The 19,322-nt window shown below is 37.6% G+C and overlaps 1 protein-coding gene and 1 long non-coding RNA gene across 2 annotated transcripts; one reads left to right on the forward strand and one right to left on the reverse strand.

The window, feature by feature from the left end:
* Positions 1–2,918: 2,918 nt before the first annotated feature.
* LOC104911666 lies at positions 2,919–10,440 on the reverse strand. The gene is made up of 2 exons (XR_794107.3): positions 10,359–10,440; positions 2,919–2,964 (listed from the first exon to the last, which is right to left on the reverse strand). It is a non-coding gene; the product is annotated as an uncharacterized LOC104911666 (long non-coding RNA).
* IAPP (islet amyloid polypeptide) lies at positions 4,069–8,100 on the forward strand. Its single transcript, XM_003202506.3, has 4 exons — positions 4,069–4,407; positions 4,809–4,905; positions 5,046–5,180; positions 7,632–8,100. Exons 2-4 carry the CDS (start codon positions 4,826–4,828, stop codon positions 7,822–7,824), a joined length of 408 nt encoding a protein of 135 aa, XP_003202554.1. The 5' UTR covers positions 4,069–4,407; positions 4,809–4,825; the 3' UTR covers positions 7,825–8,100.
* Positions 10,441–19,322: the final 8,882 nt, after the last annotated feature.

Below are 19,322 nucleotides of genomic sequence, written 5' to 3' on the forward strand. Positions count from 1 at the left end.
ATATCTGAAAGCTGAATAGCTTTCTATAGATGAATTCTTATAGACAGCTACATTAGTTAATGGCTGTAGCAGATAGCAGTGGATAGCTTAGGTTATGAGAAAGGAAGAAGAGCAGTAATAGTTCATGTTAACTAGTCACCCTCAGCACTGTCTAGAGCCCTAGTATGTGAGACTGATAACCAAAGGAGAGCTCAGCTTTTTCTTCTATTTCTGGAAATGACTTGCAGGACAGGGAAAAAAATGTCAAGAATTTAAACTATTTGTTGTATTCAAAGGTGAATTGTTAGATGCAAGCCAGTAGGAGCCCTGCAACTAAAGCTCTATTAAATGTAAGCAGGACTGGCATTAGGAAATATAACTCACTGATCGTTGTGCTGTCAATTCTGACTTTTCTGATCTAAACACTGGATTTATTCTGCTTGCTTGGGAAATTCCCAGCTGTAGGAACTGATTCAGCACAAACTCTCCTGAACTTAACGCTCCGAGCAATCATTTGCAACAGCCTTTGTAGCTACATCATTGTTCTGTCCATGATGTGAGCTGAGTAGCATAACACAACATAAAGGCCAGATTTAAGGTGCTGTTACGTACCCAAATTACTTCATTCCATTTGCTAGTCAGTTCCACGAATGGCTACCATTTCTGAATTACCTCAGGTGGGTGGTTGGACTGGATGATTTTAGAGCTTTTTTCCAACCTTGGTGATTCTGTGATTCTATGATTCTACGATTAACTTTATCTCCATTAGCTCTTCTGCTGCTGCTGCTTCCAGAACTCTTCAGCAGAGTTAACTCCAGTTTAGGGATCAACAAGAAGAGCTGTTTGAGTTTCTGTCATTGCTTAAATGGCCCATACCAAGTAGGAGTAACAAATGTTAACTTCAGATTAATCATAAAGCTTTTTATTTTCTGTTTTAATACAGAAGACAAACTAAACTGTGAGTTATTCATTCATGTCTAATTCCTGGTAACTGAGCAACAGTGTAATTTAATGAAGACAGCCAACTCATACAGCAGAATGGCATCTGGAAAAGTGCATGTAACAGCTAATAAGGTTTTTTCTGACTCTCACAAATAGAAAAGGGACATTCACTATGAAAAGACTGTAAGAGTGCCATTAACATTAGTAAGCAAATATGAAATGCAGGAAAAAAAAAAAAAAGTAGTCATTAAAAGTGGAAAATGGCTGTCCAGAAGGGGTCAAGAATAGCCAAAGAAAAGCAGTAAATGAAAAAGAGAGACAGACAACCTTAAATGTCAGATTATTGAGGACTTAGAAAGTTAAAGCACCCATGATGGAACTCCTTTCACATACCTTTAGTCACCTCTGGTGTAAACATCTATAAAGGAGCAAGGCTGTGCTTAAAGTCAGCAAGGAGAAACAGGCACAAACCTAAGCTGTTTTAGACTCCCACATTAGAAACACACAGTAAAGCACTCTCTATACAGCTCACATTTAGTTAGAAAAATCCCACTCCCCAGTACATAAGAACAGCAAACACTTGAGACAAGATTGACTCCCTGTTCCTTGGCTGCCAGTGCATTACATCGCAGAGCAGGTTCATCCTTTTGCAAGTCAAGATATTTACACAGGAAGTTTCCAGAAAGGATTGGAATATTGACATACCATATCCTCTGGGTTCTCTGTAAACCTCAGATCTGGTGTCCTCTTACCCTCATAGAGGCACAATATTTTAGACAGTTATTTTTATGTGGACTTAAATCCCAGTACAAATACATACAATTATCATGTAACTACCCAGGATAGAGTCTGTCCTGTGTTTCCTTACTAAGAATACTCAATACTTTCCTTAGCAAGATAACATTTGTTATGCACAGTAATTAAGGTGGTTTTTTGGTGGTTTTTCGTTTTGTTTTTTTTTTTGAGATCAGGGTTATTGAACTTCATCAGTGTTAAAGATAGTTTTGAAACCACTTCAATTGAATGGTACTAACTGCATGGTATACTTTGGGCCAGGTTCTTGACATTTCAGTCATGAATATTTCTGCTGTAAGAGATATTCTATGATTTCAGATTTCATTCTTGCTTGTGTGTAAAAGCACTGACACCTGCTTCAAAGAACGTGCAACAGAAGAAGCAATGTCTTTGTTTTGTGAACAAAAAGCCAGAGAGACTTGTCACTAATTCTGGCAAAATGAAATCCAATCCAGGAGAAAATGTAAGGGTCCTGGCGCATCATGAGCACAGTTTCATTTTTACAACACAATCAAGAATACCTCCTTTCCATTAAACATTAGGAGCACAGTTTCATTTTTACAACACAATCAAGAATACCTCCTTTCCATTAAACATTAGGAGCTCCCCATGGCAGCTGGAATTGGGATCTGAGATTTAATGCTTCTTTGAAAATCTTGTTTAACTTTTCTTATCTCCCATAGCTTGATTCAGTCTTGGTACATCCCTTACATGCCTTAAAAAGTAACTGATTCTGAATAACGAAACCAATCTTCTAACATCTCAGATCAGAACTGCATCTGATATATCCACAGCTTTTCAGGAGCTGGAATAACCTGTGGCTGCTTTTTTCCCAAGCACTGAGCATGGAAGCCACTCCTGAGAGCCAGTGGGACTCAGACCTTTTCCCGCACCAGAGAAAGTGCACTAAGGTATTCAAGTTCAATGTTTAAGCTATGAATATGAGCTGCTGTTAATTGTCAGCCAGATTATTTTTTGGCACAATTCTATCTCTATAAAATGGGTCTCATCATGTTTTCAGTTCAGGGGAGTGAAATGACTTCAGTGATACAAAATGCCAGTGAAAATGACAGCAGACTGTTTTTTCATTCCAGTCAAATGCTATAGTGAAAACATCAATAAGAACTCCATGGAGAGATAAACTTGTCTCTGAGTTGCACAGTACACACTGTCATGGTGAAGACATAGCAGAACTATTCTTACTTCTTGCACACTGGGACTGTCCATCCAGGGCGGAAGGAAAGGAACCTAGGGGGAAAAAAAAGAAAGTATATCATATCATTAAAAACAGACAGCAACATATTCTAGAGCAGAATCCCACTTTTTATAACAACATTTTGTCACTTGCAAAAATCTTATTGACAGACTAGCTACTGTATTCACTGTGAGAGGATTATATCCTGGCTAAATATCCTTTCTGCATTCAGCCCAAGTAGCACAGATGACCAAAGAGAGGCAACAGTGGAGCTTTGGTTATTTTAGTACAAAATCTGCTGTTGCAGACTAAACTGACAAAGGTGGCTTCCAGTTATGACAATGCACTTGGCACTGAGGCAGTTAGGAATTAAATCCTGTTGTCTGGCAGTACAGAAGATGCATGTGACAACTTCCCAGCACAGAAAACTTCAGCTGTGCTTCTTAACCCCTATAAGTAAATGAAAGAGCAGTTTTCCAAATGCATTTGGGCACCTAAAGGTACACCTGAAGACCTGCATTGTGACCTGCCTAACTCCCACTGAAAAATATGCAGTCAGGTAATTAATTTTATTTTTCATTATCTAAAAGAAAAAAAAATAAACCTAGTCTCTTAAAAGCTGTATATTTTTTCTCTGAACCGTACTCTGGGGACACTAGAAATAAATGTACACAGGCAGCCTTTGCTTTGGCATTTCCTAGCTTTTCAATATTAGTCTTTACCTTCCTAAGAATACCATCTGAAACAATTTCCATGCATGAAACAATGAATCTATCAGTGCTAACAAAAGATTTTACATTAATAATGAAAGAATTTTCATTCATATTCATAGTTAACCAAAAAATGAACATGATTTCTATGTTGTAAGCCTGAATGCTCACACTATCTGTCAATTTAAATCATTTCCCCTCTTTTCTTATTCTTCACTTAGCTTTTCATCCTTCCGAACATGATTTTCTATTTTGATCATCGTATCCTTCTACAAGAAACCTCTTCAACGTTGTCTGTTTTCTAATAAGTCTGTTTTCTTATATTTTACTGATCTGATGTCTCATTTACTCCAGCTTTCCCTATAACTTATGTTACCTTATTTAGCCCTTGAAAACACCCACGGGGAATATTACCTCAGCATCTTATCACAACTGTAAAGCCGAAGCTACGATTCTGATGTGCAATGTGCTATTATCTTCAGGAAGGCATCCTGTATATACTAGGCTAATGTTTACCAGTGTGCTAATGTAACGATGACCAAGCTGCCTCTGCTCCTCTCTGGGGCACCTTCTATCGATACGGATGGGAATTAATGACAGTCTCTCTCTGCTGCCTGATGTCAGAGCTGAGAAAGGTGTGAAGGGTATATAAGAGCTGTATTACTTGTCAGCAAGGAAGGGGGGAAAAGGGATACTCCAGAGCTAGGTGCAAGCGTGGAACTGTGGCATGCACCCTTCTCACTAACGCAGGCGTGCTTCTCCAGTTAGCTCCCTGACCATTACAAGGTAAACATTTTCCCTTTTTTTCTTATTTAAGATGCAATGCAATAGATGTGCTTTTAGGAAAACATGTTCCCATGATTAATCGACAGCATTTTTTCAGGAAAAGGCTAAAATGACTTCAAGGTAAATTGTACCTGGGACCAAAATTTGAGATCAGAACATGCCAGGAAATGCGAAGTGGAGATATGGGAAAGGATTGACACTATTAGATGAAAAATGAATGCTTACTGTTGAGAGCTTTCTGTCTGAATCTGCCTGTCACTAAACTTGTGGGAATCATTTTTTCACTCTAGCCTATGAAAAAGACCAGCTGCTGTTGATTTAGGACAGAATGGTCATCAGTCACAGGATATGCTGAGGAGTATTTGGCGTTGCCCTCAATTCTCAATCATTTTTCTTTTCAGAAAGTTTGGAAGCAAAGATGTGCAACCTAAAGCTGTCAGTTTTCTTCATTGTACTCTCTGTCACACTGAGCTGTTTGGAAGCTACATCTATTGAGAAGTGAGTAATAAGTAATCATATTTGTTTCTGTATAGGTGTAACTTTCCGATTATTGCATGAATTGTTTTTACTTTCATGTCCAGAATAACATGAGCAGAAATAGAGCTACTCAGTATCACAGGGTATTTTATTGTTTAAAGATTATTATCTGTGAGTGACGATCTCTCTGATGGGACTTCCAAGAGGCAAGAGTGGATACTGCCCATAATATCACAGAACACACTCTCAGGACTTAGTGAGGAAATGCCGGAACAACCAGCAGCAAAGACAAAAAGGTATTGATTTCTCATGCTTCTTCTTGATGTGTCACAAGTAAAATGAAGTAAAATGAAGTAAAATGAAGTAAAATTTAAGCCAGTGATATTCTGTTGAGATTCTTCATGCCTGTTGTCATTTCTCATAAAATAGTCTTCTTGTAAACAGAGCCACTCCATAAGCAGGATAAAAAGTAAATCCAGAGAAAAAAGTTGCACATCATTTGATGCTTCAAATTACAGCCCTTTCATAAATGAAAAAGCTTGCAAATACTACATTACCTTGAGAAGTAAAGTCTATCGTAAGAGGTTTTTTTAATTTAAATGTCAAATCTCCAAGCCTAAAGGAGGAATAAAAAGACTTATCCTACTTAATAATACGAGTTCTTTGACGGAATAGAATTCTTTTAAAATTTAACTGCTTCCTGAAATTAAATAATATTTCATTAGTGTTACATGGAATCATGGGAAGAATGAAGAAAAGAAACTGGCTCTGGTAGAGTTTAAGTAGTCTGAAATGCATACAGTCATGTTTATAGAGCCCTAAATCCAATTCCAGGTAATGTTTTGACTACAAAATAACATTTCAGAAAGTACTTGCAATTTCTGCTAAATGATAAACAGCACTGAATGCTCAATCTTGCCTTTTGAACAATACACTGTCAGTGACAGTTCTGCTATAGATAGACTCGGTAAATATATGTAGAGTTATCTGTTTCTTTCTCTCAATTTAAATAAATATTATCATACAACAATTTTATTACCTTCCAAAATAATAATGGAGACTACTTGCATTTATACAGTTCTTGCTTTTTAAAAATCAATATATATATATGTATATTGTAGTAATCAAACACAAGGCATCATCTTTATGAGTGTGGTATGCCTTACCTGCTTTTTTGAGACCTTGGTATACGATCTTTTACTGGGTGAAGTGTTTCAAAGCACATATTTAATTAAAGGCTGTAGATCAGAAAGCTAAAAAGCTAATAGACATAATGGTTTCAGCCAGTCTTGACACTGGTTAGAAATCTGTTAACTTCCTGCAAGAACTGGGGTTTTAAACTTAAAGTGGCAGGGTCTGATTTGGTTTTAAGGAAAAGGAGAATTCTGCCTCCACTAACAAATGAGGATTTTCATTATAAACAGTTGCTGTTTGAACCCCATATGTTAAGGGCTTAGTTAAATTCTTTTTAAATAATAGAAATACCAAGAAAAATCTAAGAAGAGCTATATCAAACCCTATGCAAACAGTTAGTTAAAATATTGATTGCTTAAAAATTGCTGCCTATTTGCTGATCATAGCTGGTATATTACAGACATTTCTCTCACAATTGCTATTCTATTTGCATTCTTAGATTAGCACAACTAACTCTAAAAGAATAGATGACATTTGAGATAATGGATTTAGTCAATCAATAGGAAGAAGTATTCATTGGTAATTGCTCAGAGTTTGAAACTAAAATTGGAATTCTTCACAGTGAATTTCTACTGAAAACTGCAGTCTACTCTATGCCACATTAATGAGAAGAAACCAAAGAAAATTAACAATAATTCTATAAGCAAGCAGCAATCAAATATTTATGTGTGGAGGAAAAGCAGAGTAGTTTCAGAAGAAGTTGTAAAGCCCATGCTCTTTCAAGCCAATCATTATATTGTGTTTAAAACAAAAATCTAATGCTGCTTAAGTCCTACACAATGTTTGTAAATGGTTGGTTCAGAGCATTAAATATTATTTTTAGGTAAGGACTCTTCCACGGGAACTCTTTAAAGCTCTATCCAAGAAATGATTACCTCCTACACAACAGTTGCAGATGTTTTAACAAAGATGTGGCCCCTTTTCGTTATTGAAGAAATCCCTATTTAGACAGAAATAAATCTTCAGTGGCACTGAAGCCAGCAGCGGTTGGCAACACCCGCCACCTCTCACAACAGATGGCACAGTTGGGAGAGCCGTTTGGCTCAATCCATTTAACATGGACTGAAAGATCACTGTTTGGTGAGAGCAGGATATGATTTGGAGGGGAGAAGAGAACTAAATAAATGTTAGTGGTTGCCATTACACTAGTAATCCTCATGATATCAGCAAGAGCTCTGAATAGACTTAGAAGTTCAGCTTAAAGGTAAACATTTAGTCATTGTTTTCACTTACTGTCTTAACTATACTATCATTACAGGTTTTCTAGATGTCATAAACTGCTATTCTGAATATCAGGAAAAATGACATATGACTGTTGAAGTCTTTGCATTTAAATAACCCCCCATCATTAAAACTGATAATAGCATACAGTGCAAAAAAGAAGAATTCAGGCACAAAGTAGGTGGAAGGAAGATTGTAATGTTCCTGTATTTGTGCACATATTAAAAGAACTCTCACATTAGCACAGTTCAAAAGCCTTTTAGAAGCAGCACACCTGATTGCTCATCATTTGACTTCATGACCTCATCTTGGTTCTTTTTCTTTTACATTAGTAGTCACCATCTGGAGAAACGGAAGTGCAACACTGCTACATGTGTGACACAACGCTTGGCTGACTTCTTAGTTCGTTCCAGCAGCAACATCGGAGCAATTTATTCACCTACTAATGTGGGGTCCAATACATATGGAAAGAGGGACACAGCTGGGCTTTTAAGCAGAAAATCCCAAAACAGTACAAAGCTTTAGGGTGTTATAATGACTATCAATACAGTTTTAATTAGGAGCTCAGTTTTTAATGTATCAATAATCTTTTGGTCATTTATTACTTGTACAGTCTTAACAGTGCCTTGTTTTCTTTGTGTACGTGTATGTAATTTATGCATGTATAACATCATGCATAGGCTATTGTTTCAAATCCTTTAAGAACTCCAGAAATCTGCTTGTCAAACTTCTTTGTAAAAAACAAACAAAAAAAAACCTATAATAAATGGCAGAATAATTCCAACTTTTTTATTATTATTTTTATTATTATTATTAAAAGGCTAAAAAGATAAACATGATGTGTATGTCTTTATAGTCACAGTTTGGTGAGAAGAAACCATTCATCTTAATTAAGACCAACAAAAAACAGAATGATAAAAGAAGTTATTTTCTAATTTAGGTAAAACAGAAGAATCTTCTGATTTGGAAATGGCTACGGAGCCTTTTTTTTCCCAACTGAAAGAACAATTAGATGAGATATTATGGTTGTATAGTCTGATTATTAGACTACTTAACTGCCTCGTCTCCCTGTACCATTATGAGCCTGAAAATAGCAGAAGTAGCCTTGTGGTATAGGTTTCCATACACAGTGAGTTTAAGAGTTTATTACTCTTACTATAAGGTGGTATCAGCAAAAGGTAAGCATCATGAGCGTATCTTCATTTCAAATATGAATAAAAGAAAATCGTTAAACAAGCTGGTAGAAATACCTTCTTTGAATATTCCTTTCCTTGAATTTAAGTAATAAAAAGAAGAGAAAAAAACAAATGGCAATTCAGGTATCAAAACATATCATATATGTAAAGTAAATCTGCCTTCTGACATACAAACATTTCTACCAACATTCAAGAAAACTAGAGATGGGCAGATCATAATGGAATTCTGATAGTGTCATTTTCTCCTACCACAGTCCAGTATCAGCGCGTGCTAAACAACCATATTTGTTCCTTTAAAATGCTAAGTGAACTTTCACAGGGATAACACAACATCAATGATTGTTTCATCCAGGACTTTCTCAGTGGAGACTTTAATATCAGCTGGAAAATATGACTATTAAATTATGAAAAACATTCAGTAGAAGCTCAGTGCTGGAGAAGCAAGTGAAATCTTAATTGCCATTGGTTCATTTGTCTCTGTCATAAAGAATGCCTCAAAATACAAAAGAAACATTGCAGCGTTTAATATTACATAGTACTTTTCCTTCATTCCACAAGTAACACATGGGAATAAAAATTACAGAACAATTTTTCTGCTGTAAAACTGTTACCGATTACTCTGTTGAGAAAAGTTTCAATCTTCAGCAGTGTTTTAATGAATATTTATTCTAAAAGTTACCGAGAAAATCTTCAGATGGTATTAAACTTGTATCATATTTCTACCAGCTTGAAACACTTTCCATTCAAGCTATTTTTGAGATATGTTAGGCAGTGGGTTTAAATTGTTTTTCAGCTAGAATATTCACTTTTCAGTAAGCAAACAAGAAAATGACAGGATAGCTCTCAAGTGTCACCATGACATTGTTTGTACAGAGGAGTAACTAGGAATCCTCACTGCAAGTGGGTGCTGATTTCTAGGCTAATCTCAGCCTGAAATATGCACGATGTGTTATGCATCAACTTTTGCTCTTCAAGCTGCCATATGACAAAACAAAGCACAGACTATCTGTGCTTAGTTGCAGGGGAATTGTATACATTATTTTCTGCCCTATGCCCTTCCAAACCTGAAAGGTTCAATGCTAAAATCTATTTATCATGTTTGCCTCCATTTGACAAAATATTTAAAAACATTACTCATCTTCCAAACCAGTGAACCATCTCACATAACTTCAACTAACCCATTGTCAGCGCCCTCCTGCTACTTGGTGGAGAAAGATACCTATTTCCAATTTATCCCAGCTTAGACACCTATTTTAGGATGGGATGAATCATGCTCTTGAATAGCCTCTGTTTCTTCACTGACAATAGAAAGTGTCTAGACAATTAACTAAAATGGGTACTTTAAGATGACTGCAGTTAGATGGCATGAATCCAACTTTCAGTTGGTATGAACAGTTCAACTTAAAAAAAATTGGTACAGTGAAACACAAAAAAACTCAGGCTCCAAATCAAATCAAAAAGGCTTGAGTGATCAAATTTCTCATTTTGAATTAAAGTAATAAGTTCATCCATTTGGAGCACCTTGAAGAACTGCCTGCAGAGTTGTATCCTCATACATATCTTTGAGAATGCAACTCTGCTACCCTTCCTGTTCCTGCATAGTTACCAGCAGTTGCACCTAGACTAGTTAAAGAAGAAGGATCTAATCATGGTAAGCCTGGATAAAATACTTAGCTCAATAGTTAGAGATTAGTCAGTACAAGAGATAGATTTAAAAAGAAAGTAATCATAAAGCCTCTAAACAGCATAATTTCAGAACATGAAGAACATGAAGACTGTGGGGTGAAGCCTAAATAATAACAACAACAACAACAACAATTCCTCTAAACACTTCTTAAAATCCCAATATATATTCATCTGTACCTCTGGGAAGATAAATATTTGCTGAGAATCAAGTCTTCTGTGACTTTTGCTCTTTTTCAGTTCATCTGGACACTCCACAGCTTTCAGAGAAGAGGCAAAAAAAGAAAAAACATAAAAGATGAAAATCAATCATGTAAATTATGGGTCAAATAAGGTTATTTTCTGTTTAAAAAATAAAAGTATTAGATATCTGCTTTATAGTGGCTCCTGCTGAGTTCTCCTTAAAAGAAATAGAATAGGAAGATAGTATTTATTCTCATTAAATTAGAGGGGGAAGAATAAAAATCATCAAACAAGAAAAAGCAACGTTAAGAAAAAAAAGATTATATGAATATCAGGAAAGTATTAAATGATGAAATGTTCCTTAGAGGCTAATATTTCTAAGGAAATATGGCAGTTTCATAAAAGGTAGGTTCAACGTTTTTAATTGAATTGAGGTAAGAACTCTATTTGTCTTCAAAAATTAAGAAAGCACACAATATTTGTGCAACATAAAATTCACTTCTATTGAATAATAACTTTTGGATGATTAGATTCAATTTGTATTTAGAAAATATCAGTATTTTTCATATACATAATCTTGGAGATAGCTTCAAACACTGTGTTGGCAAAGCTTCCATTCACTTCCAATGGGACAGTGTGATTAGCAAGCTGTTTGGATTTTACTGAATGATTTTCTAAAACTATTTAGAGATTTATACATTGACAGTATGAGTAAAATCCACTGTACCGAACTATTGAACATCTTCAGTAGCTGTTGTCTTCATTTTCTAGACTTGTGCTAGGTTTAATTCAAGCAGCTCATATACCAATATAGCTCGATAGTTATGGTAGAATCCTTTTCTTTAGAGTAACAAGATAAAGAACTTATGCTGTCTAGCTTCATTATCACATAGAGAAAGGACTGCTCTACATGGCTTTTACAATTCAACTAGCAAAAAGCTGTAGTTATGTATGACACATCTTGCTGTGTACTGAATATAAAAATAATGGTTCAAGTAACTTGAAATAGAAGTTTCATGAGGGAAATGACAACTTCTGTTTCAAACATCTTACAGTTACTTCTATTTTTCCACACTTGATAAGAAGAAAAAAACTAACCACAGAAAATAAAATACATTTGAATTATTTTTGAGGTCTTTGTATGCTTCAATAACCAGACTCAAACTCGAACCTGAAACACACAGTTTAAACCAGGCTTCAGTTTAAGAACAAAGTCCCTCAAAATCTGGATTCTGAGAACTATATAAATTGGTTTCCAGCTTCAACTGCAACAAAAATCAGATATCCTTAATTCGGTCAATTAAAGACATGTTTCTCTTACTAAAAACTGTCTTTGAATAAAATTGTTAAAAATAATTCTCAAACTAGGAATTTACATTATGCATGCCATCAAAAGTTGAAACTCATGACATCAGAAGCTGGCCAAAGAATGAGACAATGGTGATGAGACAATAGTTAGAACTGCTCTTCATCATACCACAAATTTTCACCTTGAATGCTGAAAAAAATTGAACTGAAAGAACACATTTACATGTATTTAGTTCTTAACAATAGGCTTGATCTAAATAACAACTATGCCATAAAGTAACCAATTTCTAGAGATGATTTTATAAGTACAAAATCCATTTAATTATTCAAATTAAGGATCTTGGACCTATCTCTTCTTTAATAACATTTTTACCTCTATATTAAAATACTTGGTTCGATCTAGCATTAGAAATAGTGAAACTGTTTCTTACCATCTATTTTACAATGTTCTTAACATAAAAGGTTACTGAACAGACAGCCTGAGTCCAGTGCAGAACAACTGATGACACCAAGGTTTATAGAATCTGGTTACATTTGTTCATTCCCAAGTTTTGATTAGGGTATCATCTATGGGCTGCATTGTATTTTTGTCACAGTTGTTGCTGTTTTCAAAAGGAATTAAAATACTGGAATGTATTAAAATAATTGCACTAAATTATAAGTATCTACCCTAAGGCATCTACAAGAATAGATTTTTATTTATGTGAATTGAAACAGCTAGAATAATATTGAAATTAAATGTTGCTCAATATAATTAATATAATAATTAAAACCAGCAGAAGTTCCTTTATTTACACTGCCAACAGAAGCAGATCATGGTAGTCAAACAGGATCATTTTTCATTCAATAAGCAGCCCCTGTGGAAGAGGTCAAGGTGGGACTTCCTTTCACTCAGGGCATTGTGTAAGAATTTAATCAGTCTGTGATTGTCAGTCCAGCACTGAAGAAGCTGAGGTACTCAAGTGTCAGAGTACATGTCATTTTTAAAAACTTCTTGGATGAGCACATTACTTATGTTGCATATGGAACTAGCCACAGAATAGAGGATTTAAAAAAAAGAAGAAAAAATCTTTTAAATGTCAATTGGTAGATATTATCTAATGAGGTTCAACACAGCCAAGTGCAAGGTTTGCACTTGGGCTGGAGGAATCCCAGGCATATATACAGACTGGAAGGAGCAGTCCTTGAGAGCAGCCCTGCGGAGAAGGACCTGGGGGTCTTCATAGATGAAAAACTTAACATGAGCCAGCAGTGTGCTCTTGCAGTTTGGGAAGCAAATGGTATCCTGGGGTCCATCAGAAGAGGGGTGGCCAGCAGGGATAAGGAGGTGATTGTCCCTCACTACTCTGCCCTCGTGAGGCCCCATCTGGAGTACTGTGTCCAGGTCTGGAGCCCCCAGTACAAGAAAGACAGAAAGCTGTTGGAGAGGGTCCAGAGGAGAGCCACAAAGATGATCAGGGGACTGGAGCACCTCCCCTATGAAGACAGACTGAGGGAGCCAGGCTTGTTCAACCTGGAGAAGAGAATGCTGCAGGGTGACCTCATTGCAGCTTTCCAGTACCTAAAGGGAGCCTACAAACAGGAGGGGAGTCAACTCTTTACCGGGTAAATAAGGGTAGATAATGGCAAGACAAGGGAAGATGGTTTTAATTTGAGGGAGGGAAGATTTAGGTTGGATGTCAGGTGGAAATTCTTTACCAAGAGAGCGGTGAGGTGCTGGAACAGGCTGCCCAGAGAGGTTGTGGATGCCCCGTCCCTGGAGGTGTTCAAGGCCAGGTTGGATGGGGCCCTGGGCAGCCTGGTCTAGCATTTGATATGGAGGTTGGTGGTCCTGCATATGGCAGGGGGGTTGGAGCTTGATGATCCTTGAGGTCCCTTCTAACCCAAGCCATTCTGTGATTCTATGATGATAATTTTTATTTTTAATTTGCCTGCATTCTTACAATACAGGAAAGAGAGAAAAATGAAGGTCACGGGAGATTATATTCTGTCTTTCACAGAAATAACAGATTCCAAGTAGTGCATGAGAGTCGGAGATGCTCAAGTGGATCTTAGTTGGAAAGGCTGTTTCACTGATCCCCATACAGATTCAGATTTCAGAATGAACACAAAATAGTGAAAAAGAGAACAGAAGTGGCTACCTCAACTGTAACAAAGATTTCCACATCTCCAGAGAAAGTTTAGCAGGACCACTATGTCCTGGACTTGTTCTGGAACTGTACCTTGAAGGATGCTGTTGGAGCAGGTGGCCATCTATGTACTTCCTGATATCCACTGACTTCTTAACCTACCACATAAAATCAGGCTGCTCCCCAGAAACTAGTGCTTAAAGCATCTGCATGTAGCACTTTCCCTCAGTCTATTTCTGTTAAACATGCTCCAGGCACACTGCAGGTTTGGTTTCCAGGAGGCATTGAGGCTGCTCACAACTGCAAGAGGAGGCAGAAGCATGCACAATAGGTCTAGCAGACCCTAAGGCCCGAGAAGACACAGCACAAGTAATCTGTACTTCCCTTGGATCATTTTTGTGGCCCCTCTCTGGACTCACTCCAACAGCTCTGTGTCTATTCTGTACTGAAGACTCCACATCTGGACACAGTACTCCAGGTGAGGCCTCACCAGCGCAGACCAGAGAGGCAGGATCACCTCACTCGCCCTACTGGCCACACTTCTTTTGATGCAGTCCAGGATACTGTTGGCTTTCTGGGCTGTGAGGGCACACTGCTGGCTCACACCCAGCTTGTCATCCACCAGTACCCCCATGACCTTCTTGGTAGGGCTGAGCTCTGTCCCAGTTTTTACTGATAGCAGAGCTTACCATGACATCTGGGTCATTTGGACCTGGTAAGCTCTGCTATCCAGGTGCAACACCTTACACTTGGATTTGTTGAATGTCGTGCAATTCACTTGGGCCCACCACTTGAGCCTGCCTGGGTCTCTCTGGATGGCATTTCATCCCTCAGCTGTGTTGACCACACCACACAGCTTGGTCATCCACAAACTTGCTGAGGGTGCACTCAATCCCACTGTCGATGACACTGATTAAGATGTTAAAAAGAACCGGTTTCAGTACAGATCTCTGAGGGGCACCACTCATCACCAGTCAATATTTGGACACTGAGTCATTGACTACCACTTTCTGGGTATGATCTTGTAACCAGTTCCTCATCCTTCAAACAGTCCACTTGTCAAATTTATATCTTTCTAATTTGGAGAGAAGAATGTTATGTGATCATGTCAAAGGCCTTACTGAAGTCCAGACAGATGATCTAAGTGGCTCTTCCCTTGTCCACTGACTCATAAAAACCCACAAGGTTGGTCAGGCAGGACCTGACATTGGTGAAGCCATGCTGCTTACCCCATATCACCTCCATGTGACTTAACACAGTTTCCAGAAGGATGTACTCCATGATCTTCCCTGGCACAGAAGTGAGGATGATAGGTGAGTAGTTCCTTGGGTCATTCTTTCTACCCTTCTTAAAAAATGGGGGTGATATTGACTTTTTTCCAGTCACAAGGTACTTTACCTGACTGCCATCTCTTTTCAAATGTCATTGAGAGTGACTTGGTGACTACATCAGTTGATTCCCTCAAGATTCTGAGATGAATCTCATTGGGACCCATAGACTTATGGAAGTTTGGATTTCTCAGGTGGTCAAGAACCTGATTTTGCTGGGGGCATCCCTCCCCCACTTACCACATTTCAAATCATCCACTTGAGGGCTGTGTCTAGAGCAGCTGCTAGTGAAGATTGAGGCAAAAAAAAAAAAAGTTTTTGAGTATCTCTGCCTTCTCTTTGTCTGTTGCTACCAGACTGTCCGATTGCTCACAAGGTGGATACTTTCTCCTGGACTTACAATTTTCTGGTTGATGTACCTTTCTTATTCTTCCTTGCACCCCTTGCCAAGTCCAGTTCCAGTTGAGCCTTGGCTTTCCTGACTGCATCCCTCACAGCCTTGCAGCATCTCAACACTCCTCCTAGGGTACGTGTCCCTGCTTCCACCACCTGTGCATTTTCTTCTTGCTCTTCAGTTTGATCAGCAGGTCCCAGTTCAGCCATGCTGGGCTTTTGCCTTCCTTTCTTGTCTTTCTCCACCTAGAGATGGAGAGCACTTGCACCCTAAGGAATGCTTCCTCTAAGATCTGCCAACTCTGCTCTACTGCCTTGTCCTTGAGAACAGATTCTCAGGGGATGTGGAGCCAGGAGTTAGACTCAGTGATACTTATGGATACCTTCCAACTCGGGATATTAAATGATTTTATGCTTATTGAGAAAAGACTTTCTGAAAACATTCTTCAGTCCACAGATACTTGTTGTTAACTCCCTTTTCTTTATGAAGCCCTTTCCAAAATCAAAAAAGCAGATGTTACCACTATTTTTCCTACTAATTCTTGTCTATCATTACAGTAAAGCTTGCCAAGAGGCTTTGCATGCACTCCACCAGATAATGTACAGCTAACAAACAGACCAGATATAAGTATGTTTGGAAAAGACCTAATCACAGAATCACAAAATCACAGAATCACAAAATCACAGAATCGTAGGAGTTGGAAGGGACCTCCAAAGATCATCGACTCCAACCCCCTTGCCAAAGCAGGCTCCCTACACCAGGTCACACAAGTAGGTGTCCATACAGGTCTTGAATATCTCCAGAGAAGGAGACTCCACAACCTCCCTGGGTAGCCTGTTCCAGTGCTCTGTCACCCTTACTGTAACAAAGTTCTTGTGCACATCTGTGCAGAACTTCCTCTGCTGCAGTTTCTGGCCATTTACCTTTGTCCTGTCTCCACACACTGCTGAAAATCAAAATATCATTTCATGAACCCAGAGAGTATAAACAGTAAATAAACATAGCACAGTCCCTCAATTTATTTCTGGAAAGGAAGAAGTTTTTCTCATTATTTATGAAGTGTTTTCCCAGCTCAAATTAAGGCAAATGAAGCACAGCACTGACGACATTAATACAAGCTCGTAACCATATACACACTGAGTGCTGTAACGTAAAGCCACTAGACCGTGATATTTGGAATTAAATGACTGAAGAAGTCTATTTCATCCTAATATTCATCCTCTTCATTCCAAACCTTAGCAATATAACTTCTGTGAATCACCACTCCAAGCAGCAAACTAATTTAAAAACAACTCTTTCTACACTTTTGACATTAAACAATTGGAACTGGAGACAGATGACTTCATAGATGATTACAGTCACCATCACCCTCAGTATCACTTTCAGCTGGGTCAGTCTTAGTATCTGAAAGGAAGCTAACATAACTAACCACATAATTAGTCATTGTCCAACTCAACAGTAAAGGGTGAGACAGTGGTTTTCCAGAACAGCATACTGCAAAACTTGCTCCATAAAATCAAAAGAGAAATCACTCTATCTCTAGAAGTGTGTGCTTGCATTCAGGTCTCAGTCCAGCAGATATAAAAATAATTTTATTCAATTTTTTCTTATAGAATACATGGGAATGAAAGAAAGAAGGAAGATCAGTAAATAACTAACTACGGCTTTAGAAACAGTACAGCACAGTGAGCAAAACCATCTAGAGGAAGAGATATTTGGATGTTTTTTGAGGTTGTAGACAGACACCACATCAAATATACAATAACTTATCAGTCAGAAAACTGATTTGAATGTATGGCCCAAGTGGCTGTTCAGAAACAATACAGATTCATTCAATGACCACACAAGGTAACAGGAGAAAGAAGCAGAGATTTCCAACATTAAGGTAAAACTGAAATCTTGAAACAAAATGGTGAATACATTATTGTCACTTAAAATAATAACTTCTGCCCAGAATTCAAAGAGAATTTCAGAGACTTCTATTGAAGCCATCAACTTTAATGTATCTGTATTATTCTTCAAAAATATACCATCTCACATTCCGGTAACTAGTTTTATAAACCATCAGCAAATTATGGGCACATCTCATATCTGATGTGATTTTCCACAAAGCTGTCATTCATGTTAAAATTACTTCCAGGTCTGGCAAGACAAAATTTGACAACAAGAAGAAATACTAATAAATTAGGAAATATCTAGTTTGATATTTGATAATTCACTTGGAGTCAATTTCAAACCATTTCAAAAGAAAATAAGAAAGAATGTCTGTATTTGAGATTTCACATCATTTCCTTTACTATAAAAGCAAAGTGGACATTCTGTGGAAGCTCTGCAGCAAGGAGCCTTGGCACACAGATCATTTCATTGACACTATGTGCATGCACACATGCACACATGCACATATAGCACAGAGAAAAATTCTACAATTCAGGTAAATAGGTATTTCCTTTGTAGTTTTCAGCTGTGGGATAAAACACTGAATTTCCCAATTTCTGCTTAGTTTCAGCATTTCATTATTTGAGGGCTGGAACATCTCCCCTACAGGGAGCAGCTGAGAGAGCTGGGGCTCTTTAGTCTGGACAAAAGAAGGAGGGACATTATAGAGGCCTTCAAGTACCTGAAGGAGACATATAGGAAAATTGGGAGGGACTTTTTATAAGGGCAGGCACTGACAGTATGAGGGGAAATGGCTTTAAACTGGAAGAGCATAGGTTTAGACTAGATATTAAGAAGAAATTATTCACTGTGAAGGCAAAGAGACACTGAAACATGTTGCTGAGAGGGGCTGTGAATGCCCCCTCCTTGGAAGCATTCAAGGCCAGGCTGGATGAGGCTTTGAGAAACCTGGTCAATAGGAAGGTGTCTCTGCCTATAGCAGGGGGTTGGAACCAGATGGTCTTAAATGTCCTTTCCAACCCAAACCATTCTATGATTCTGATTTATAATAGTATTGCCAGAACTAATATCAGTTCTTATCTTTCTGATAATTTATTTTGTCAAAATTCTTTATGACAAATGTAAAAAAGATACAAATAACAAGAGCTTGAAATCAACAGACGTTATTACATGGTCTGGGAAGTGGGGAAGAATGATTTAGAAAGCATAAATTCGTAGTATTGTGTTGGCTGGCTTTGTAGGTAAAGTCCAAAAAAAGATAAGGATAGCATGCTGAAACTCAGGAGGCGAGTAATGAGCAGCCTAGAGAAAAAAGAAATGGAAATGTTGGAGATGAAAGTATAAATAGTTAGGGTGAAGGGAACCATAAAGGTGATAGAACTAACTTTTTGCATCTCCAGAGACAAAAATGCATTCCTACAGAATCACATCAGCACAGGAACTAAACAATTTTGTCTGACTCTCAAGACTCAAAGAAAATGGTAAGTTGGAGAGCTGTTCCACACAAGAGCTAGTTTCATGCTAGAGCTGAAATCCATTGTTTCTTCATTTAATCATCATATTAAGCAACAGATTTTACTGCATAAGGACTCCGGGATTTAACCTACAGCCTATAGAAAAGAACCAATGTCTTAAGAAATTATGCTCTATACCCTCTGTGTAGAAATGCAAACAGGAGACTCTTGCAAGATCAATCATAATCATTAATTTTACTTGCTCTGTTATTATACTTTATTTAATTATATATCCTGAAAGGGACTGGAGATTGGGTATCTGACTAATGCTAGGGTGATAAATTGCTCAGAGAAGAAATCTAAACCTAACTGTGAGCTTCTTCCTCATCCAAACACATCCATCACATTCTAATAATTTGAAGAACAGTTCTAATCAAAAGAGGTCTTTTTTT

This window comes from Meleagris gallopavo, chromosome 1 (genome assembly GCF_000146605.3).
Source record: "Meleagris gallopavo isolate NT-WF06-2002-E0010 breed Aviagen turkey brand Nicholas breeding stock chromosome 1, Turkey_5.1, whole genome shotgun sequence".
Lineage (NCBI taxonomy): Eukaryota > Metazoa > Chordata > Aves > Galliformes > Phasianidae > Meleagris > Meleagris gallopavo.

Coding starts and splice junctions, on each gene's coding strand:
- IAPP (XM_003202506.3), top strand. CDS start 4,826: ATGTGCAACCTAAAGCTGTCAGTTTTCTTCATTGTACTCTCTGTCACA. Junction 4,906..5,045: donor GAAGCTACATCTATTGAGAA/GTGAGTAATAAG, acceptor TATTGTTTAAAG/ATTATTATCTGTGAGTGACG. Junction 5,181..7,631: donor CCAGCAGCAAAGACAAAAAG/GTATTGATTTCT, acceptor CTTTTACATTAG/TAGTCACCATCTGGAGAAAC.